Raw genomic sequence first — 22,988 nt, 5'->3', positions numbered from 1 at the left:
AGCAGTGTGCAACAGAGAGTTATTTTCCAGAGGAAGCCACCGAGTGACTGATTATTCAGGTTACGGAGGTTTAGTCGTAAGAGTTCTTTCCAATGCTGGAAGTACTCCTTAAGCAGTGGGTACATCTGTGAGACCAACGCAGGCCAGGGAAGTGGAGGGAGAGGCATGTTCCCCTGATTGCTTTCTAGTTCTAAAAGCTTTGCCTTGAATTTGGGTTATTAGTTATTGACTTGTTTGTGCAGCCACAGTGTGTTGCCTACAGCCTTTCAAACCCTGAAAGTGAAAAGAAGCTGAGAACACCATGAAGCTTCCTCAATTTCTGTTGTCTAAGTAAAGAGAAGAACTAGTGGGATTGGGTGCAGGCCCTTTGGGGAGGGTTGCCTTATGCCATCAGGTGTGTGTGTGCTTTGCAGCTCATCAGAACAAATCCTTTCCAGGGAGTTTGGAAGGAAACCTGCCACTTGCACGCTTCTGTGTGTCCCAGCCATTCCCAGACTGTGATGTACAGCGTCACTGTCTGGGGAGTTCTGGGACTTCTTTCGTGCACAAGGCACACACTGAATTCTCATCAAGCACAGCCATTGCAGCAAGGAGTTCTGTTGAGACTCCTGGGACTCTGATACTGGAATAAATTTGAGTCTGTTTTTCAATAGTGTCATAAGAGAGTCACTGGAGAGGAACTTACTTTGGCAGGTTCATGCAGACATTGGAGCTCTGTCTTTTCAGAAGTGCACTGAACATTTCCTCTCATCTTAAGGCAGTTTCAGGGAAGAGCACTAAAGCCAACCACTGCTTCTCTGGCAGTAGTGAGTTAGTCATGAGTCTGTATGAAGAGTTAGACATAAGCTGGCCATAACCACAGTGTTTGTGGTGAAAACATGAGGCAACGATGCTCTCTCATGGACACAAAGTACTGTGGGAAAAGGCAGGATCATTGCCATCAGGGGCAGGAAGGAAGGTGCCCGACTGACTGCTCTGGTTCCTTTGTTCCAGACGTGCAGCAGTGCTTTGGAGAACTCCTCTGTCAGTTGTGACAAAGGATCCCAGCAAGTATTTTTTTCATCATTTATGCAGTAGTGTCCCATGAAGGCTCAGATTGTTATCCAGAGTATGAACAAAAAAGCATGTGTGCCACTTGCTGCAATGGTAGAAGAATGGTAGAATGCTCTGGTACTTTGACCAGACCAGAGTCCTGTACAGAGAGATGGAAGCGTGTCTGCAGCTGACAGGAATGCTTTTCTCTGTCAATCCCATCGATGCCGAGACACGTTGTTTGAGTCTGGCGCAGGTACAACAGAGCCAGCACAGCACGTTAACTTGGTGCATGGGATTCACAGTGTTCTCACTGACTGCTGGAACCTCTGTTTCTTTTTTCTGTACCCTCCTGCCTTCCTCTGCTGAAGTGCCAAAGAGCCACAGCAGAGCCATTCTGGGCACAGAAGGGAAGAGAAGGTGTTTTTCTGAGTATGTTGCTCCTTCCTTGTGCCTTTTAAGCGTTGTGGGGGTGTGATGCCAAACAGCATGACAGCCTTATTTGAAACATTCTCTCCCTTGGTGGCTCAGGGCAGAGGAAACAAAGCCAGACCTGATGAATTGACTGCTTCAGTGATCTTCTAGCCTGGCATCCTCTGCACCTCCTGTATGGTCCTGGAGTCACGGCTAGGCAGTGGTTTCCATTTCTGTAGCTGCTGCTTCTGTTTGGGGAAGCCAAGAAATGTGTATTTCACTGAGACAACTCCCCAGTGGCACTCCCAGGAGATCAGGGCAAGTATCCTTTTGCAGCCTGAGCTGCTGGGCTTTGTTACAATTGATTACAGTGTGGCTTTGGCATATAACCTGAAACTGGAATAACATGGTACCTGTGTGTGTTTGACAGCACTGGTCACACTCTGGAGAGATTTGCTAGGAAGAAATCCTTGGGTGGTAAAGTTTCAGCTTTAATGCAGCCATCCCAAAGGAGATCTTTAGTTGGTTTCTAATTGGTACCAGTAAGAAATGTCATGGTTATCATTTGCCCCCATCCTTCACTCCCTCCCCTGCTAGGTGAAAGCTGTTTTCACAAGGTCCTCCAGTGATTCCTGGGCACGTGGACATGCCCCTACTCTGGAGTGTCAGTCCCCAGGAGAACAGAGAAGGTTCAGCAAAGTGTCAGAACTATTCTCCTCTTGAACCTGGCCTCTCCTACCTTTGCCTGGCCTGGCAGTGGCTACTAAACCTATTGCAGAGGAAGGAAAACCAACTGTGTAATATTTGTGAGTAATTTTATCAGCCTTTTAGGACTCCATTGGGATTGGTTAGTGACCTGAATCACCTTTTCTAATGTGCTGTATCTCTGAAACCACTCTTGCAGAATCAAGTAGCGATGTGCTTGCTAAAACCCTGTGGATGGCTGAACAGGTCTCATTCAGATGAATGTCTAAATGGTCCCATGTGAAAATCCTTTCTTTGTGTGTTGAGACTTTTCTCCATGGAAATTTTGCCCAGAAAAACCCCCAACCCAAACCCTTTGGTGAGTTCAGTGCATCAGTCCTGGAAATATCTCCTGTTAGTTCCCCAGTGCTGGCTGGGTGCTGTCACAGTGACAAGAACAGGCACTCTAGAGCAGATCTCCTACTGGGGACCTATTCTGATAACAGAGAAGCAGTTGGATCAATGACCTTCCAGATTCCAGGTGCCTGGTGTTACCAAAAGTAAAGCCCCTGTGTTCTTTCTCTGAGCAGAGTGAAAAAGGAGATTCAGGAAAAATGAACAGATAATGTGTTTGTTTTCCACTTTCATGTTGATAAGACAGAACCAACCCTCCTGTCTGCTCTGGATCCGTCTGCCAGACCCATTCTGTCTGTGCCCTAGAGGTTTATGAGCCTCACTTGCTTATTCCAGAAGGATTTACTCTCCAGGACTGCCTTTGAATCCCATCTGCTACTACAGGGCCTTTTCTCCTGGATATGAGTTTCTGGTAGTGTCCTAGAGAGACTCTTGTCCTTGTTTCAGGTGGGACGTGCTTACAGTTGCCTGATGTGTTTTTCCCAGTCACTCTTGATCTTCCCAGCAGGACACATTTCTTTGTCTCACCCAGAGTATTGATTCTGGATCCATTCCAGTTTGTGGTGAGATTTCTTGTACTAAGCCAAAGTGGGACAGATCTTCCCGAGGCTTTTCTTTGCCAGACTTGGGGATGTTTTCCAGCAGCTCTGCCTGTGCTGGAGTTCCCAAGCTTTGTGGTGTTCAGCATCTCTGAGGTGTTTCAGTCCTGTTTGGACACTGGGCTTGGGCACAGGTTGGTCACTGGCTCAGGCTGCTTCAGTGATGTCTCAACTTCTTGCTTGCATATAAGGCAGAGGGGAATGGCCAGGGCCCGTTGATAGCACTGAGAGTGTTTTCAGAAGAGGCAAGGACTTGCTGAGAAGTTTTAAACCCCTTTTTCTGCACAGATCTCTCTTTAGTCTGTCCCACAGTGTGTCCAGAAACAGGCAGACAGCTCCTCCAAGCAGAAGTAGGCTGCTGGAGAGTGGTACACTACAACAGAGTTTCCACTGTCTGTGTTTGGCACATGGTGTGCTCTCTGCTTCCTGGGCAGCATCAATGTTGTGTTGGTTTGTTGTGCTTTCTGCTTGTGGTGGTGTGCTTTCTGCTAACACTGTCTTTGTGTTGCAGGCTGTGCTGAGAAGGGAAAGCATTGGCTTGTGCCCTGTGGTGAGAGCTCATTTCCACGTGGTCAGCACAGGAGCCAGGTAGGTGTGTGGTAACGGCCCCTGTGTCCCTGCAGGATGGGCTCCTGCCATCCTGCTGCCAGCAGCAGTTGTTGTGTGTTGCCTGTGTCAATGGAGGGATCATCAGCATTTAGAGAAAGCGTCTGCACGTGCCCGGTTCTGGATGGGCTGTGCCCAGCCCTTGGGAGCAGTGAGCTGCTGTGAGCTTTGTTTCAATCCAGACGTGGATTCACACTCAGCTCTTCCTCATGTATTGGAGCATGTCTCTGGGGCAACTTTCCCGTTGTGTGGCTTCCAAAGTGTGTTTGGTGTAATGTAAGAGCTCCCATCCAGCTGCTGTCAGAACTGGAGGGTTCTATAGGAAAGCTGCCTTGCAGTGCCACTGTCTGGGTTTCTCCAGCTGAGGACTGTGTCTCCCCAAAAGCAAGTGCACATTTGTGTGGATGGAAAGCAGGAGGTGTCCTGGAGCTTGCTGAAGTGTGAGCTGGCCTTTAGGCTGCTGTTGTTTGTGCAGGCAGGATATGTTGTTCAGCAACAGGGGAGAGAGAAATGCTTTTAAAACCAGAAGAGTGTAGAAATGTCTCAGGTGCTGCGGGTGTTGCCTCAAACAGAGGGTGTCTGGCTGGGACAGCAGTCTGTGGGAAAAGTGGTTTGACCCCAAACCTGTCTTTATGGGCTTCCCTCCAGCTGCACCTCATCCCTCTGAAGATCATCCCATCCCCACAAAGCCCCCCTCAGGCATCACAGTGTCCCTGCTCACCTCAGAGCCACCCACTTCCAGCAGCTGCCTGCCTGGGACACAGCATCATTGTCCCAGGAACAATGGATAATGCTGCAGTGACAATGGCAGGAGTTCCTGAAACCCAGCTGTGCTGGGGTGTGGGTGAGCGACCACAGGGCGGTTAATGGGGACTGTCCTTTGCCCTTGACTTGAAGCCAGGTCCCTAGTGGAACATGACCCTGACAACAGACAGCAAGGGCTGGTTGGGCTTTAGGAGCTCGTTAGATAGTTGTAGTTTGGCATTTTGAGTGTTGTTAAAGAAGGCAGAAGATGGAGTGTAATCCTTCAGAGCACTCCAAGTTTTGCCATGCCAACCCCCATTGCTTGCTCTGAGAGCAGCTGTGTGTGTGTGTGTGAAATGTGGATCTTCCTTGGGGAAAGTGCCCGAGGGAAGGGGGAGGTAACCTGCAGCAGAGACTGGAAGTGGAGGCAACTTCAACATACAGATGTCAGTCTTCAGTGTGTGGTTGCAGGAGAGTCATTTGGATCAATCCCTGTGGGAAGTACCTCCAGGTTCTCAGAGGCAAGAGAGATGGAGAGAGCTGGTGCCATGCCACATGGAGCTGTGTGACTGGGCTGTGTGTCCCTCTCCTAGCTCTAACTCCTTCTGCACCTCTCCTCTGGAGTGCCAGGAGGAGAGAAAGGTTCACAGGGTGTGAGGAACATCCCGTTCTGAAGTCAGGGAGCTTTCTCTTGCTGGATAAGGAGAGCTGTCAGCTCCCACAGCCTTCCCTAAGAGGTGAGAGTTGAACTCCACCTTCTGCAGGAAGGTTTGTGGCTTTTACTTGAGCTTTATGGGCTGGGAAGAGAATTTGCCCTTCTCAATACCTTGACTGGTATCTAATCTAATATCTATATCTAATATCTTTATCTAATTTACAGCAGAGTGGAACTTTCCCAACTGCAATTGGCTGTTTCCTCTCCTGCTCTAAAGGTGGCTTTTCCTATCATTGTTCACACCCTGTGACATTGCTGAGAGTTTCTCCTGCTCTGTAGTTTTCCAGAAGCACCAGTGGACTCATCTTTATCAGCTCCTGAGGAGCATTAGGGTCACGCTGTCCCTGGGCAATGGGAGCCGTAATAGTCACAGTCTGGGATTGATTTTCAAGCCAGAAGGAATTAAGTTGCTGTTTGGGTGCGTGGTGACAGTGTGAGCACAGGTGCCCGCGGTGTCTTTGCTGCAGGAACGGTGTGAGGCGTGCGAGCGGCGCTGCGCTGCGCTGCGGGGGCGGCGCGGGACGGGCGGCAGCCGGAGCTGTCCCTGGGGCCGCTGTGCCCGCGCTCGCCGGCGCCCGCTGGCAGTTGCCGCCCCAACGGCGAGTTGCGGCCGCTCGTCCGGGGGCTGCTGCCGCGGCTCCTGCGGAGCGTCCGAGCGCTGTAAGAGAGCGAGAGGTCCCTGCGCTGCCCCGCGCCGCCCTGCCGAGGGGTCCCGACATGCTGTCCTGGCTGGCTGAGCTCTCCTCCGCTCTGCGGCGGGAGCTTTCCCGGTGCTGTAAGTGAGAATCGCCCCTCCTGGAGCTCCTGGCCATCGGCCCTACCTGCTCTGCCGGCCCCCTGGGGCAAAGCTCTGGCTGGCCGTGCCTGGGATGCTTTTCCTCTCTGGCCTCTGGAGGGAAAAGCACAGCGGGAGTCCCTAAGAGCAGGTCCATGGCACCACCTGGCTGATGGTGCCAGTGAGGTGTTGTCACTGCTGCTGGCCTGGGGAGCTGATGGGTTGTCATGTCAGAATCCTTCCTGCCAGTGCACGGCGTTCATTCTGGACTGGGTTTCATCTCAGGTCTGCAATGCCTGCTGGCATTGATTGATGGGGGAGCATGGAAATGTTGGGAAGGGAGCTCAGAAAGGAATCTGCTGTTCTCCCCATGTGTGAGCTTCAAGGCCCTTCTTCCCAGGACAACCACTCCTCCCAGTCCAACAGCCCAGGGGATGGGGGATGGGGGTTGGGGTCAGTTCGTTACAGATGGACGTTGCCGCTGCTGCTTCTCAGGGGGAGGCCTCCTCACCCTTCCCCCTGCCACAGTGTGGGGTCATGTCAGAAACCTTTCTGTGAGTCCATGGTGTTCAGACTTGGCTGTGGTCCATCTCAGGTCTGCAATGTGTGCTGGGAAAGATTGATTGATGGGGAGCATGGAAAGGTGTGGAAGGGAGTTCAGAAAAGAAGCTGCTGTTGTCCCCACGTGTGAGCTTCTGGGCAGTCTGCAGGAATCTTGCTGTGTTTGAGCCCTGTGGTTGTTTTAGTCTAGAATGGCTTTCAATGTGCTGGTGGTGGTTTAGCCCTGGCTGGGTGCCAAGTGCCCACCAAGTCGTTCTATCATTCTCATCCTACACTGGACTGGAAAATGGGAGATAAAACCTGAATCCTAAAACACGTCCCTGACCCGGGGGAGTCCTTCTGTCCAGGACTCCCACTCCTCCCTGTCCAACAGCCCAGGGGATGGGGGATGGGGGTTGGGGTCAGTTCATTACAGATGGACGTCACCGCTGCTTCTTCTCTGGGGGAGGCCTCCTCACCATTCCCCCTGCCACAGTGTGGGGTCCCTCCCACGGGAGACAGTCCTCCAGGACCTTCTCCAGCGTGGCTCCTTCCCATGGGCAACAGTTCTTCATGAGCTGCTCCCACAGGGCTCCTTCCCACAGGGTACAGCCCCCAGCGTGGGTCATCCACGGGGGAAACTGTCCTTCAGGAGCAGACTGCTCCAGCGTGGGTCCCCCTGAGATCACAAGTCCTGGCAGCAAACCTGGTCTGGCCTGTGCTCCTTTCTGCACAGGTGCCCAGGTCCTGCCAGGAACTTGCACTTTCTCCTCTCATCCTCCTTCTCCTCCCTCCTTCTGCAGGGTTTCATGTCACAGCTGAAGATGCAAGTGCTGCAGAACAGCAAGCTGAGGAAGGAAAAGCAGAAGTAGATGGTGACCCCAACGTTTCCTGTGAGGTCAGTGAAGCTGGTGGCCAGCCAGAGCCAGCTGAGATACACTGCATTCCATAGGAGAGCAGAAAGGGGCGTTTCCGAAGGCAATGCTGAGCCTGGGAAGCAAAGCCATATGGAAGCAAATGACTTTACACAGAGTCTGCAGCAAAGCATCCCTCTCATGCACTCCAGGAGAGCCCAGAGCACCCGCAGCAGCAGCAGCTGCAGCCACACTGGCTGCTGGGGATATCCATCACCAGGCTGGGGGTGGGGTTAGGCATTGCCTCCCCGGCTCTTTGGACCTTGACTTCAGCGTTAGCAATGGTGGCTTTTCAGCATCCACGTCCCTCCTGCTATTTCTTCTCTTCCTGCAGAGGGACAGAGGTGTTAAAACAGAGTCTCAAGGCCACCCTCAGCTCTCTTCCTCCGTGTGGGTCTAAATACATAATTGATCACATACCTTGTGCAACAGATCCATGAGAGACACTAAAGGGCCTTTCTCTCTTGGCTCTGTTGCTCATCATCTGTCTGCTGAAAGCCAGAGCTGCTTGTGAAACAAAGCAGACTTCTTCTGAGTTGCACCAAGAAGATTAAGGATGACACATGAACTTGAGGCTTCTCCTAAGCTCGGAAGCTGTCAAGAAGCTGAGATGTCAGGCAACTGGCTTGCATTGCTCTACCATTACAGTGGCAAACCAGATCATGTTCTCTCTCTGTGTCTGTTGCCCACAGTCATGCAACTTGTTCCGAGACCTTCACTGGTGGATTTGCCATCCCTGACTAGAACAGAGCTCTGTGTTTCTGTCTAGGAGTGAAAAGGAGACGTGAGGTCACCTGGTGTGTTGATGTTGGAGTGAGGTGAAGAGAAAGGTGTCTTTCAGGGTTGGTGCAGTGGATTGCTGTCAGCTACCAGTGTATTATGGACAAGCTCCTGGCAAGTGGTGCTCAGCTGTCCCCCAGGTGTTGCAGCACAGCAGTGATATGATGGGAAGGTCTCAAAACTGCGAATTGCTGTGGCCTGGAGAAGGGTGTGAGAGCCAACAATCCTTTTAAGCAGTGTTGTAACTGAGTCTCTGATGCTGGGGCTGGTGAAGTGCTTGCTTTCTGTGTGCACACAGGGGTTGCTGTTGCTGTTGCATCTTGTGTTCATCTTTTGGAGGCAGGCAGGTGGCAGCTGGTGGTTTGCAAGCATCTGGGGTTGCTCAGCAAGCTCCGACCCTCTAATCGGCAGAAACATCAACCCCAAGGGCAGGTCCTAATGGGGATGTTGGTGAGGTTATTGTCTCCATGGGGAGAAAGAGAGAAAGAAAGAGTACGGGGTCTACTGAAACAGAGCTGTCCCTCTGACTGTCAACTTGCCTGAACTTCAAAGGTCACCCATCCATGGGTCCCATATGTGCAGGGGCTCACTGAGACCTGTGGATTCCATGTGTGTGTGAGCTTGGCTGCAGTTCAATATCTCCTGTGGGAAATCTCCTTCAGGAGCAGCAAGGCCATAGAGTGGCACCGGACTTCTTGTGCAGAGGATTCGCTGCAGAGGGGACAGGAGCCAAGAGGGGTATCTGTGCCCCTGACCTGGCAGAGTCCACACCTCTGAAGGATGCTGGTTCAGGAACCCTTCACAGGCTTGCAGCTTGGTTGAGGAACATCTGCCCTTAAGGACAATCTGCTCTTAGAGAATGTGACTGCCCACAAATGGGTGCAATTGCCATCAAGTCACACTGGAAGCCCAGCTTAGAGTGGGCAGCCTTTGGTCAGCCTGGGCTGTGGCAAATGCTGCCCCAGAGGAAGGATCCCTTCCCATTGCTGCCTGCTCTTCTGCAACGTGTCTGCAGGGCTGGTGTCACACGTGCTGGACGTGACAGCCGCGCTCGAGGCACGTGTCAGGGAACAGCTCTCTCTGATGCACTTGTTTGCCTTCTCCAGAGCCAAGCAAATGCCTGTGTCAGTAGTGTCTGATCCTTTTCATGATCTGTGGCTACTCTGGACCTGCCAGTCTGCTTCTGTGAGGTGGCCACTCACCCTCCAAGGCAGGAGCCTTCAGCCGGGGAAGGAGCAGCAGCCTGGGAGTCGCTTGGAGTCGTTTGGCAAAGTTCTGTGCCAGAGGAGGGTCTGTGTGCTTTTGCTTTGACTGTGTGGTGCTCTCTTCCATGGAAGTGATTATAGTTGAGAGAAAGGCATTGCATCTCTTTGCTGATTGTGTTTCAATGCAGAAGCTCAATGTAACTGCAGGTTGTTTTCCAGAATGCAAGTCAAGACTCCACACCAAAGGAATCCCAGGAGGAATGCAGCAAAACCATCCTGGAGGTTGGGAAGCCAGTGCCATTGCCCTGTCTGCCAGGCCTTCAGCAGTCAGGGCCTGGGAACCAGAGCTATGTGGCCCCCCTGAAGTCCCAGACAGGTAAAAAGGACAGAGTTAAAATCCCTCACAGCGCCCACCTCCCAAACATGTGTCTGTGTGGTTGAGTGGAGGGTGAGGCAGGTTAGCAGGGACTGAATTCTCTGCAGGCAGCTTTTGCTCACTGAATCTCTCCAGGGTTTCCTTTCCTGCTGGTGTCAGCAGGGCTGCTGCCACGGACCTGGTTGGACAGATGTCATTTTGTGCAGCCACTTCTCTGCCAGTGGCCTGTCAGTATCTGTTGGAGTGAGTTGGCTTCTGTTCAGCCTCCTGCGGCATCAGCAGCGCTGCCAAACACGGGTAATGGAAGGAGTTGATCCTGTGTGTGGTGGTGTAGGGGCCAGAAGGAGTCTGTGGAGGATTCTCAGGGTTGCAGTGGGTTTGCAGCACTGACAGAAAGCTCTTGGTGTGTTGGCACGGGGGTGTGTGTCACCTTTTGGTTGACTTGTCAATCAGCTCGTTGGAGTGGGAAGCGGTTTTCTCAGATGAGCCCTCCAATGTGATTCCCCCAGGACAGCCTCTCCTCTGCAGCTTTTCATCTTGCCATTGCTGAGCAAACTTGGGGTTTGTTTTTCTTCTGTTTTCCAGCTGCTGCAGTGTCTGAGAGGAAAAGACGGAGAATGGGAAGCTCCAGCCTGGTGCCCAGGAAAAAAAGCAGAGGCTTAAAGCAGAGAATGGCTGACATGGAGAAGAGCTCAGCAGGCACAGGGTGAGCTGGGGCAGAGGCTGTGAAGACAGGAGGGCTTCAGGAGTGAAAGCCATCCCTTCCTTCTGTTGCTAGGGATGGAATACCAGTGCAGTGAGTTGATGCTGCCAGGTGTGCTCAGTGACAAGGACATTCATGCAGTACCTGGCTGTAGCTGCTGACTTGCACCACTGGGCATGGGTGTAAAGGGAGGGTGAAAACACAGAGGAGAAGACAAATGGAGCCATCCCTGCGTGGGACAGTGCCCTGACCTCCTGTCCCATCTCATCTTGTTCTGGTGGCTTTTATGACTTGCCCCACGCTCCTGGGTTTCCTGTAGCACAGGAGCATCCCACTATAATCACAGGGCACTGCAGCTCCTTTCTGGGGCAAGTTCTTACCAAAGGCTGTAAAATAGATTGGTCTGTGTTTTGACTTCACTCAAGTGTATCTGTGTTTCAAATCTATTGCCTTTCCTTCTTTGGCAGAAGATCCACACTGTTGTGTATTTTGAATGGTTCTGTTTTCCAAAGCCTGACCCAGGCACCAGTTGAAGCAGCTCTGGAAAGTGTCCTGCTTGTCCTGGGCTCTGAAAAGGAAGAAAAGGACTGAGGGGTCTCTCCAGTTGCCAGAAAATGTACTTCACCTAGAGAAAGCTGAGATGTAGCTTCTCTGGGTTTGAGCAGCCCTCTGAGCTTTCTGTGCTCACTTCAGACCCACCTGGGTCACCAGCAGGTGTCACTGAAATCAGGAGGAAAGTTCTCCACAGCACTGAGAGCTGACCAGCAGGCAAGTGCTGTGTTTGGGCCCAGGCCACTGGGGGATGGCCCCTCCTGTTCCATACAGATGGACCAACCTGCCTGCAATAGGGACACAGATTTGCTCCATTTCCCAGACCTACTTGTCATCTTGATGCCATCGTCACACGTGCGGTTTCAGTCTCTGAGGGGCTTCTGTGAGGGGCTTTGGTGGCTCATAGTGATGTCTGGTGCTTGAGTAAGAATGTCCTTTGGCTGAACTCTTCTGGAGGCTCTACATGGAAGGTGTTGGTTCCTTCTTTCCAAGTGAAGGTTTAGCTTCTCTGGCTTAGGTGTGAGATGGGCGAGAGACACTGGCTTTCCTTCCCTCTTCTTTCTGTTTCTTCATCCAGCCATGGCAGTATCCCTTTGTCTTTGGTGTTTCACCCCTTGGCTCTAGCCAAGACTGTGTTTCCTGCCTGCCTGGGCTGGGGGAGCTCAGCTTCTGGCCTTTTCCAGCATGTTTGTTCACGTCTGTCACACCTCTCCTGTGTTGATGCCGATTGTTTTGTTTCTCTGCCTTCCCCTTGTCCCTCCTTTCTAGCTGGCTCCTGCCTGGCAAGCTCAGGAGAAACTGTGTCCTGCCTTTGGCATTGAAGCACAAACCCAAGCTGGGCTGGGAGGCTTGTTTCTTCGTTGTCCTGCTCCTGGGGGCAGTGGTTCAGACCCCTGAGCTGCTGCTGCTAGAGCTGCGGTCAGAACGATAAGAAACGGTGGAGCGTTGGTGGAGGCTTGGGCAGAGGGTTTGAGGGGCTGTGCTCAGCCTGGGCTTCCCAGCAGGAAGGCCTCAGGCATCCTTGATTCAAGCTGCTTTTTCCCCCAAGCTAGCAGGGAATAAGACGGTACTAGGGCTTTTCCTTTCCTTCATGACTGCTCTGAATAAAGCCCCATGTGCACTCCCCAAAGACTGGTCAGTATGAACAAGGGCCAAGTCCAACAGCAGCTTCCCGTGGGCCGCTTCTCTTTGCAGCCTGCTCTTTCCAGCCCACCTCTTTGCCTGTGATTATATAGTGCTGCAGCCTCTTCCTTGTTGTTGAAGGGCTGGCTGGAGGATGGGATTCAGCTGATGTTCCTCTTGCACGCTTTCTCATGGGGAATGCTGCTTCTCTCTTGCTCTTTTGCAGTCTCTTTGATTCTGTTGGCATGGATGTCAGTTTAAAGAACATGGAGAGTGAGACTCCAGCCCAGTGCACTGGCCTGAGCTCTGAGGTCTGGGTGGCCCTGGAGACAAAGAAGACTCTTGAAGAAACATCTAATGAGAGGCCTACCCAGACAGAGAAGGTGCTGAGCAGGTGAGAAGATGGCTGGCTTTGCTTGTGGGTCACGAAACAGAGCCCTTGCACGGGAGAGGCTGGGAGCCTGGCTTAAGACAGCACTGCAAGTGCTTGCTCAGCTTTTGACAGGGCTGTGGAGGGCAGTTTGTGCTTTGCAAGAGCTCAGCACCTGTTGATTCAGAGCGTGGCTTGTGAGGTCCTGCTCCAAATGGGAATATTCCCGAGCACACAGAACGATCTGTAAGGCAGGGTGGGGACAAAGGAACCCTGTTGTGTCCTGAATGGCTTTCAGGCTTTGACTGCTCCATGATCCCAGGCAGTAACGCTGGGCCAGGATGGCACTGGAGGGGCCCATGGCTCTGGGGAGCTTTCCTTGTGTGACACTTCTCTTTGTGCCCCTGGCAGAGACATCTCCCGGGGTTACGAGCGGGTCCCGATTCCCTGTGTCAATGCTGTGGACAGTGAGCCGTGTCCCAGCAACTTCAAATACATCGTGAAGAGCTGCTTCACCTCCGCAGTGGCCGTTGACAGCAACGTCACTCATTTACAGGTGAGGCTGCTGTGTGTCCTGTGTGTTGTCCTGCCCTGGGCTGTGCATTCAGAGGTGCTGCAGTGCACTGCAGCTCAGAGTGGGGTTTCCATTCCAGATGGGATTGTCTGGTCCCAACGTTGCCAGCAAACTGCAGCTGGGGCCGTAGCCCAGCTCTTGCCGTAGGAGACAGGTTCTGCTGGTCTTTGTTTCCGAGCCCTGAGCCATGCTCTGAGCTCAGCCGTGTGCTGTAGCATCAGACATGTGGCGCTGGCTGCTGTGGCTCCTGTTCAGCCTTCTGCTCTGTTCTGTGTCTGGAGAGTCAGTGAGTTGTTTGGGGCCCCTCCTCGTGCTGTCGCCCTCTGAGCGCAGCGTCCGGCCGAGGTCTCCACTGTGATACCAAAGTCCTCCAAGGGCTGAGGGCTGTGAGAGCAGAGGTGAGGAAGTGTGGGGTGAGGGTGAGCCTGTCTGAGCCCTTGTCTCCTGTTGCAGCGCTGCGCGTGTGCGGACGACTGCTCCTCCAGCACCTGCGTGTGTGGGCAGCTCAGCGGGCGCTGCTGGTACCGGCAGGTGAGGACACAGAAGCGTCTCTTGGGTCAGAGCAGCGCTTGGAGCTGCCACTCGCAGCCTTGGGGCTGGATAAGAGCGCCTTCCAAACAGCTCCTGGCACGGCAAATCTCTCCCTGTTGGAAAATGCCTCAAGTTGCAGTCTCAGCTAGGAGGGGTGTGTGGCAAGAACAAGATGTGAACTCGGGGAAGCTGCTGCTTGTTATTGGAGAGTGTTACTGCCATGGGAACCCAGCCATCAATGATGGCCACGTGCTAGAGAGCATGTAACAACCCTTCTGTGAAATCAGCTTCCGTTTGTGAAGCACACAGCAAATGCTGCCATGTGTAAACCAGGGGAGGGGAGAGCAGAGGCATTCTGCCTGCTTCACTTTGTTGTGATCCTTGGGGATGAGGGCAAAGAAAAGGTGTCTTAACTGCAGTATTGCCAGAAGCCTGGTTGGGTTTGGGTAAGTGCTTTTGGAGCTTTGGGGGAGTGTTGTTTGGGAAGAGAATGTGGTTCCCAGAGCTTGGGAGCACTGGGCTAGCGCTCGGGAAGTGTCGGCTTTGTTGCAGAGATAGACTGAGCATCAGCTTGTCCCCTGCAGCACTGCAGAATGCTCCTAGTGACGATGCAGAGCGTTCTGGTGCTGCACAGGGTGATGCCAGGCAGCAAAAGTGGAGATGGTGCCTTGCTGGTTTGAGGGAGGTCGGGGTGAGGCTCTGCCTTGGGATTCTCTGGGCTGTGTTTCTACTTGGGCAATCTGTGCTCCTGCTTGCCCTGGTCACAGTGGGTGACAGGAAGAGCCACTAACCCAGTCCTGAATGCCTCTCCACGTCAGGACGGCCGACTGCTGCCCGGATTCAACCAGAGGAACCCCCCGTGTATCGTCGAGTGCAACCCCATGTGCTCGTGCTGGCGAACCTGCAGGAACCGCGTGGTGCAGAACGGGCCCCGGTGAGAGGAGGGGCCAAGCGCAGCTTCCCTTGGCAAGACCAACACCAGCCCCTCTGGGCCTGCCATAACCCAGGGAGCCCAGAGGGAGCTTTCCCCAGCCCTGGAGATCATCCTGCCCTGAACTCCAGTGCTGGCTGAGCAGGAGGCAGGGTGACTCACAGGATTCTTTCTCTGCCCATACACTCCCTCAGTAAAATGCCACAGAGCAGCTCTTACCCAACAAGTTTGCAGCTGCAGCGTTTCTTCCTTGTGTTGCACCCAGGGAGCTGGAGATGATGGAGCTGCTCAATGCGCTGGGCCTAGCAGAGGGCTAAAGGATCAGAGCACTTCCCCCTGCATCCTGCAGAGCTCTGCTGCCTTCAGTCGCCGTGGCCCTTCCCTGCCTTCCCCTGAGTGCTGCCTGTGCACATGGAAGGGAACTGCTGAGGGTGGGATTCTGGTGTCCCACGTGCCCAGCCCCAGGGAGCACCTTCAGCTGTAGCAGGGGGTTGTGCTGGATGATCTCTGGAGCTCCTTTCCAGCCCCCCCTGCTGTGGCATTCCGTGATTCTGTGCCCAGAGCGGTGCTGGAGTGAGCTCTGTCAGGGCTGGGGATGGAAATGCTCTTGTCTGTGTGATGATGGGAGGTTGCTGCCTTTCTGCTCCCGTCTCTGGGACAAGCCATTGTCTTCCTGCAGAGGGCTGCCATCAGCATGTTTCCTTTGCTCTTTTGCAGGGTTCAGCTACAGCTGTTCCGCACACGAGAGATGGGTTGGGGCGTGAGAACCATGGAGGACATTCCAGCAGGAACCTTTGTGTGCGAGTGAGTGATTCAGCTCTGGCCAACCCATCCCTGTCCAAAGGCCTGGGGGCTGCTGCCCTTTGCCATCGAGTTGGAACGGAGCCGAGCGCTGGCTCTCAGGCAGGAGCTGTTGTAGGCTTTAAACTGGCCCATGGGCTCTGTGACATGGTTTGCAAAGGGTTTCCTGGGTTGCAATAGTGTGGTGAGTTCAGAGCTTCTACACAATGGAACTGGTCACAATAGCTGGGGAAACACAGGAAGGGCAGACACAAGCATCTTGCTTTGGGCTGTGAACAGCACAGACCCTGCAGTGGGGTGCAGGAGAGCCAGGGCCTGAGCCTGACCATGAACGTGAGGAGAATGGGACTCACGTGCTGATCTTGGCCAACTGCTGTGCCTGGGCCGTTCCCTTCTCTTCCCTCTTCCTACAAGGAGAGATTGCAAGCCAGGGCTGTGATGCCCCAGCCTCTCACTGCTGCCTTCCCCGTGTGCCGCAGGTACGTCGGTGAGGTGATCTCCGATGCCGAGGCAGAGCTCCGTGAGGACACCTACCTGTTCGACCTGGACAACGAGGTGCTGTGTCTGAGGGGTGTGTCGAGGCCAACCCGGGCTCTGGCCTCTCCAGGAGAGCAAAGAGCCCGTTTGCCTCCATCCTGCTGCGCAGCAGGATCCGAATCCCCCTCTAGAGGAGGGCTGTGACCTCCCTGGCTTTTAGTTAGGAGAGAGTGTGTGTGAGGCGAGGCTGAGGCTGGTTCAGGGGCCACAGCCCAGCAGCGCTGGGCCACCGCAGCACGTGCTGCCAGCCCCGGGTTTGGTGCTCGACAGAGGCTTGTGTGAAAGCCGTTTGGGCAGCCTGAGCTGGGCTGCTCAGGGTTTGTCCCTCGAGTGTGGACACGCAGTGTCGGCTGGGTGGGCTGTCAGCTCTGTAAGTTCCTGCGAAAGAGCTGAGCTGGGAGACTGAGCAGAGCCCGCTGCCTTCTCAAGGGCTGCAGCAGGTCAGGCTGGCAGGGAGCCGAGGCCTGTTGTGCTGGGAGCTGGCCTGTGCTGCCCTGTGCGGGCTGTCTCACAGCAGAAATGTCACCTTGGGAAGTGCCACCTAAAGCTTAGAAGCAACGGTTTCACTTCAGGCAGGAGACGTGTACTGCATCGATGCGCGTTTCTATGGCAACATCGGCCGCTTCATCAACCATCACTGCGAGCCCAACGTCTTCGCTGCCAGGGTCTTCACATCCCATCAGGACGTGCGCTTCCCCAGGCTGGTCTTCTTCAGCGCGAGGGACATCAGAGCTGGAGAGCAGCTTGGGTAGGTGCCGGCCCTGGGCCGCAGGGAGGATGGAGAGCAGAGGGACGAGCGCTGGGCCGCTGCGAGCTGCTGGGCTCCAGCGCTGTGTTCCCGGGGCCGTGCCCCCGCCAGCACTCGCCATCCCCTGAAGCTTTGCCGAGCCCCAAACGGTGGCGGCGCCGCGGGCTGCCGCCCCCCCATCCTGCAGCTCGGGCTGCCCCATCCCTTTGGCTGCCCCGTGCTGCTGCTCTGCACTGAGCCCGGCTCCGTCTCTCTCCCGCAGCTTCGACTACAAGGAGGATTTCTGGGCCGTCAAAGGCAAATCCTTCAGCTGCAAATGCGGCTCTGGCAGGTGCAAGTACACGAGCTGGGCGCTGGCCAAGCGCCAGGCGCGCGCCCTGTCCCGCAGCAGGAAGCCAAAGGAGGCCCCTGTCAGCAGCTGGGCGGCAAAGGCTCCACGGCACAGGCACTGAGTGGGTGTCACCCTGTGTGCTGGGCTTGGCGGGGAGAGGGTGAGCTGTCCCTGGCACTGCAAGGGGCTGTGGGCAGGAGAGAAGAGAGAGAAGAGAGAAGAGAAAAGAGAGAAGAGAGAAGAGAGAAGAGAGAAGAGAGAAGAGAGAAGAAGAGAGAAGAGGGAAGAGGGAAGAGAGAAGAGAGAAGAAGAGAGAAGAGGGAAGAAGGAAGAGAGAAGAGAGAAGAAGAGAGAAGAGGGAAGAGAGAAGAAGAGGGAAGAGAGAAGAAGAGAAGAGAGAAAAGAGAGAAGAGAGAAGAGGGAAGAGAGAAGAAGAGGGAAGAGGGAAGAGAGAAGAAGAGAAGAGAGAAGAGAGAAGAGAGAAGAGAGGAGAAGAGGGAAGAGGGAAAAGAGAGAAGAAGAGAAAAGACAGAAGTCAGAAGAGGGGATTAGGAGAGGAGAGGAGAGGAGAGGAGAGGAGAGGAGAGGAGAGGAGAGGAGAGGAGAGGATGGGGGTTTGGAAAGGAGACGGGTGAGAAACGGAAGAAGAGGACAGGACAGGGAGAAGGGAAGGGAAGGAGAAGGACAGGAGACAAGGGGAGTGAAGTAGAGGAGGAAGACTAGGTGAGGGGAGGGTAGGGGAGAGGAGGGGATACAGGGAGGAGAGGAGAGAAGGGGACTGAAGTAGAGGTGGAGGATTAGGGGAGGGGAGGGGAGAGGATTGGAATTGGGGGAGGAGACGGGATAAAACGGGATGAGAGGAGAGGATCGGGGAGGATCGGAGAGAAGAGAAGAGAAGAGAAGAGAAGAGAAGAGAAGAGAAGAGAAGAGAAGAGAAGAGAAGAGAAGAGAAGCCCACAGCCTGACCTGCAGCTCTCCATCAGTGTGGGACCTGCTGCCATCAGAGGAGCATCTTGTCACATTTGATTTTCTGTTTCTATTCTATATCATTATATTTTGTTCTGTTACAGAAACACTTTTCCCCAGCATTGTTTCAAAGTTCAAACACGGCTCCTTGTGTTACCATTAAAAGTATTTGCCCCAGCTTGAAAGAACATTTAGTTCTCAATCTCCACATGTTGTCTCTAGGAGCTTGCTCTGACATATTCTATTGTCCCTCCTGTCCTCCACTTGCTGGAGAAGAAACAGGCACAGTACTGCTCAAGTGGCTGGGTGTGACATGTGCTTGAGGCACAGCATCTGTCTCAAGGGCTGTGTTGAGGAGACAGCCTGGAAAGCAAAGGCAGAGCCCGATTCCCCGTTCTGCTGTGCAGCTTTGCAGCCCTGGCACTCTCCTGCTGTGGGGCTGAGCCTGAAGCCCCGAGGCTTTCCTGGGAGGGAGCAGCACTGAGGCCTGAGAAGAGGAAAGATTGCCCAGCATGAAGCTGCTGTCAGCCTTTGGCAGGCAGGGTGGGGTTTCTGAGCTGCCTGGCGCTGCCCTTCCTGGGGAGCACTGAAGGGCCAGGGCGGCTGCCTGTATCCGCAGGCAGGAGCGTGGGCAGCAGCAGTGAGCGGGGCTGTGTGCAGCTGGGGAACGGCTTTGGCACCGGCACCGGGACTGAAGTGCCCGAGCCCAGGGCAGCATCGGCAGCGTCGTTCCTTTCTGTCAGCGCCGGCTGCTCGGGGCATCGCTGCACCCAGCGTGCCCCTGGGAAAGGAAACAACACAGCTCCCATCCCTTACGGAGAGACGAAGCCACGATCCCACTGTGGGCACTGTGGCCTGGCTGGAAATGCTTGCAGCTGCTTTGGCTGCTTGGTCCCACCATTTACAGCCCAAACACAACTGACTGGCCCCCATAAGGCTCGCTCCCTCGGCCCTTCCCAGGCTGATTGCAAAGGGCTCCTGCTCACAGGCGTCTGCTCAACACACAAGTGGCTCCTGGCACTATTAAACACTTCCAGCCCTTGGCTTGCCATTCTCTCCCCGTTCATCACTCAACTCCTCGTCTAAGTCCACACCTGCTGGCATGAAATAGCAACAGAGGACAGGGATCTGGGGCCTGTGAATGGGAAAGCTCTCAAGTCTGGTACCTGGTTCAGGCATGAAAGGTGTCCCACCTGGAAGCCTGTTCCCTGTTCCTTGCAGGTGCTATTTACAGCTGAAACAGTTGCTTTTTAAAAGCAAAACCAGCACAAAAAGCCCAAAGAAACAGCTGGGTGATTTCCCTTCCCCAGGGCTGGCCACTGGACAAGGTGCTGGTCGGCAGCACTCTCAGGGTGCAGGGCTGGGCCCAGGACAGGCCTGCTGCAGGCACCACACTTCTGGAGGTTCCTGCTAATGCAGTTCCTGGGCACTGCTCAGGGAATGAGGGCACTTGTCCATAATTGCTAGTTTTGGTCCCTCCCCATCACTCGGTCTGGCTCCCTGCTCTCATCTTTCACCTCCTCCCTCTCTGTCTTTACCCCATCACTGCTTTTTCTTTCTCTTTCTCTGTACCACTCCTTGTCTGTATTTTCTAACCCCTCCCTGTGTGTCCTACATTCTGTTGCTATTTTTCCTTTCTCCTCTCCTGCTCCCTGCCCTTTGCCTTTTTCTATCACCATGTTGTGCTTCCTGGCCTTATTTTCCCTCTCTCCCCCACAGCCTGTCCCCACTTTCCTGCCCGTCTCTCTTGCTCAGCTGGCTGGAACTTGTCTTTTCTCTCTGGGCCTCCATCCTGCTCCTCACCCCCTTTTAGCTCTTCCTCTGACTCTCTCAGCCCATCGATGTTCTGCCATCCTGCGCCTCCTTCTGCTGATCCACATCCCTCTGTTCCTCGCTCTCCCTGGATGCTTTTCTTTTTCTCCCCTCCCCTCCTCTCCCATCCGCTCCCTTTCTCTCTCCCTAGTCCCTTCTGTCCCAATTCTCTGTCACTCCACTCTCCTGCTGCCTTTTCTGTCTCTCTGCCCCCTGTCCCACTCCCTCTCCCTGCCTGTGTCTGTGTATCCCATGTCCTCCTTTCTGCCCTTCCAATCCTCTCTCTGTCTCTCTCTGCTGCTGCTTGTTGCTCTTTTTCCTCCTGCACTCGCTGTCTCCTTAAGCTCCATCCCTTTCCTGCTCTGTCCCTCTGCCCTGCTCCTCCCCGTATTTTCCTCCTCCTCCTCCTTTGGCTCCTCCTGGGGCTGGGCCTGTGCAGCCCCGGGGAGGCGGCCATGGGGCTGCAGGGTCAGGGGGGCCTGGCCAGGGGCTGGTGTCCCTGCAGGGTCAGGCAGCAGGAAGGAGGCCCCGGGGCACGTGGGAGCTGTAGGCCTGGGGCACTGGCTACCGGCCAGCCATGTTGGCTCCTGGGCCATGTGGGAGCTGTAGCCCTGGGCAGGGGCTGCCAGCCGTCCCTGTTCATTGCTGGGCGCTCTGGGAGCTGTCGCTGCCCCCTCAGCTGCCCACAGCCGTGTCGGTGCTGTGAGGCACAGGCTGTGCTGCAGCTGTGGCCTGGCTGAGGTGAGGGCTGGGGCCAGCCAGGCCCTTGGGCAGCTCTGGGGGTGTCTCCTGCCTGCTGCCCACCCGGGGCTGGTGATGGGAGCTCCAGGCTGGAGCTGGGCCTGGCTGGGGCAGCCCCTTGGTGACCCGAGAGCTGGGGAGGGGCAGGAGATGGAGACAAGGCCCCGGGCACAGGCCCCGGGTGCCCCAGCTGCCAGAGCCCCCACAGCCGCCCCAGCATCTCAGTCCCTGCCCTGACAGCAGCAGTGTGTGGTGCTGGTCGCTCTGGCAGGGCTTTCACTCCATTTCTCTTCTCCCCACAGGTGCTGGGCCAGAGGTTTCGCAGGCACAGCCCGGCCGGGAGCTCGCTGTCCTGGCTGTGCCGCTGCTTTGGCAGCCACCGCGGGGTAGGAGGGGACAAAAGCTCTGCCTTGCTGGCTGCAGACGGGCAAGTTCACACACCCAGGTAGGGACCCTGGTTTGATGCCAACCTGATGTCCTTCAGGAGTGGAAAACACAGGGTAGTGTTGGCTGGTGGTTGTTGTTGTTGTATCTCTGGGATTGATGTGACCTTGCAGAGGCAGCTGTTGGGATTTCAGCAGACATTTGCAGTTCAGCCTGTGCTGACTGCTGCCCTGAGGTGCAGCTGGAACCCACTGCTGAGCTGCTGTTCCCACCACGCTAGGGAAAGACAATATGATTTCTATTTGCTGGTGAAAGCAACACAGGGGATGTTTTGGTCTGTGTTTGGTTCCCTTGGTCAAATCCCTTCTTTCGGATGCCTTTGTTTCCCTCGGTCACGTCTGTGACTGATCCCAGCAGCCCAGTGACTCTCCCCTGTGGTGTGTGGAATCCAGCTGTGCATTTGGGGAAGGGATTTGGGGGACATATGCCCTTGTAAACACAACCATAAGAGGCATCAGGAATTTATTTTCATAAGTGATCTTTACAACTTTCCTCTTGTTCCTTGTTGCATCTTTTTCTCATGATCGCTATTCACGTCTTTTCAACATGACATTTGTAGTGCTGCTTCTCTTCCTAACCTTGGGGAATTCCAAACAGCCCTTTTTGAAGGGTTTTGTTTGTGTTCCATTGAGCTTGTGCAGGAAATCTCAGGTGTTTTTTTTCCTGCTCACATGAACAGCCATGAATGGAAAGCATTTGCTACAAGGTGCCATTGAGTCAGGGTCACTCAGATTTCTTTTCACTATTTTGAGAGCAACCTTGACTTTGTTTTACTTGTACCCACCAGTCTGTTTGGTAATCCAATGAACAAGCCATCAGTTGTAACAGTTCCTTTTTTCCCCAAGAGATCATTTCCCAATCACACTCTCCCAATCTGCTCCATCATATATTACCATCTGTTATTACATTTCCGACTTGTACATCAAATTAACAGCTTCTACTCACTGTAGCAGCCATTCTGGCTCTTTTTTATGGCTCAGTAAAGGAGAGGTGAGTTAGCACAATTAAAACAAGGAAGTAATATTCTGCCAAGTCAGAAGCGTATTCAGAGGATGGACTTCTTGGGATGCTTGTGCAGCCTGTTTGAGTTTGTATCTGACTGGGACGTGTAGTCTTGGAGAAAGGAGCATGGCTCAGAAATGTGCTACCACCTGAACTCACTTGGATCATCGGTGCTGCAGGGCCAAGGTTGTGATTTTGGGGTCAGTCCAGTTCTTGTGTGTATGAGCCAACATCCAGGCTTGACAAGGTAGTAGTGATGAGGCACAGTACAGCTGGATTACAGTTGGTGTGTTGGCAATCTCCACCTGTCCTTTTGTGATTGTCTCTTCTCTCTATTTCTCTACAAAGCCTGTGTTTCTCCTGAGAGTGCCTCGGTGGTGAAACACTACTGTCCTGGCAAAGATCTACCTCAACACCTTCATGACACACAGCTCCAAGTCAGCAGCAGCCTTGGTTTTGCAGCCTTTAGCAGAAGGGAATGTTTGCTACTGCCTTTGGGAATGCTGCTCTCAAAATGTAGACGAGAGAAGCAAGAATGGGCTTGTTCTGTAGAAGTGTGGACTGGCCAATTTGATCCTGCCATATGGAAGTGATGCTGCAGATGGGTGCAGACTTTGTGGCCCTCAGCAGAACAACAGCTTGGATTGAATTTGTTGACAGGTTAACTTGTATATTGGAACAGGCAGATGAAGGACCTGAGCTAACACATGCATTTGGCAGGATTGCAGGAGAAGCGTGGTGAGTCCTGAACTTTTGGAGTGGTTTCTTCAGGCTGCACAAATGCACAGCAGAGCTTTGGCAGGGTGGTGAGTAAACCTTTAGTACTGACTTGGTTCACTTTTCTGATTTTTAGGCCAGGGAATCATCTGTGTGAATCCAATCAGTCAATTAGCTCTGTAGCATTCCTGGTAAGTTTGTTGTCCTGCAAGCAGATCAAAGGCAAAGAAGTGGGGATCCCCATCTGAACCATGTGTGAAAGCCTCAGTGCCCAAGTCTGCAAAGTGTCCCAAGGAAGGGTCTAAGCC

The 22,988-nt window shown here is 54.0% G+C and overlaps 1 protein-coding gene across 1 annotated transcript; it reads left to right on the top strand.

The window, feature by feature from the left end:
* Positions 1-1,162: 1,162 nt before the first annotated feature.
* LOC133626769 (histone-lysine N-methyltransferase EHMT1-like) lies at positions 1,163-17,119 on the top strand. The gene is made up of 10 exons (XM_062007825.1): positions 1,163-1,288; positions 3,655-3,731; positions 12,402-12,569; positions 12,957-13,101; positions 13,573-13,650; positions 14,469-14,584; positions 15,299-15,385; positions 15,862-15,937; positions 16,492-16,667; positions 16,930-17,119. The coding sequence occupies exons 1-10, from the start codon at positions 1,163-1,165 to the stop codon at positions 17,117-17,119; spliced, it is 1,239 nt and encodes a 412-aa protein (XP_061863809.1).
* The last annotated feature ends 5,869 nt before the right edge of the window (positions 17,120-22,988 follow it).

This window comes from Colius striatus, chromosome 14 (assembly GCF_028858725.1).
Source record: "Colius striatus isolate bColStr4 chromosome 14, bColStr4.1.hap1, whole genome shotgun sequence".
Lineage (NCBI taxonomy): Eukaryota > Metazoa > Chordata > Aves > Coliiformes > Coliidae > Colius > Colius striatus.
This window is presented reverse-complemented; position numbering and strand designations above follow the sequence as displayed.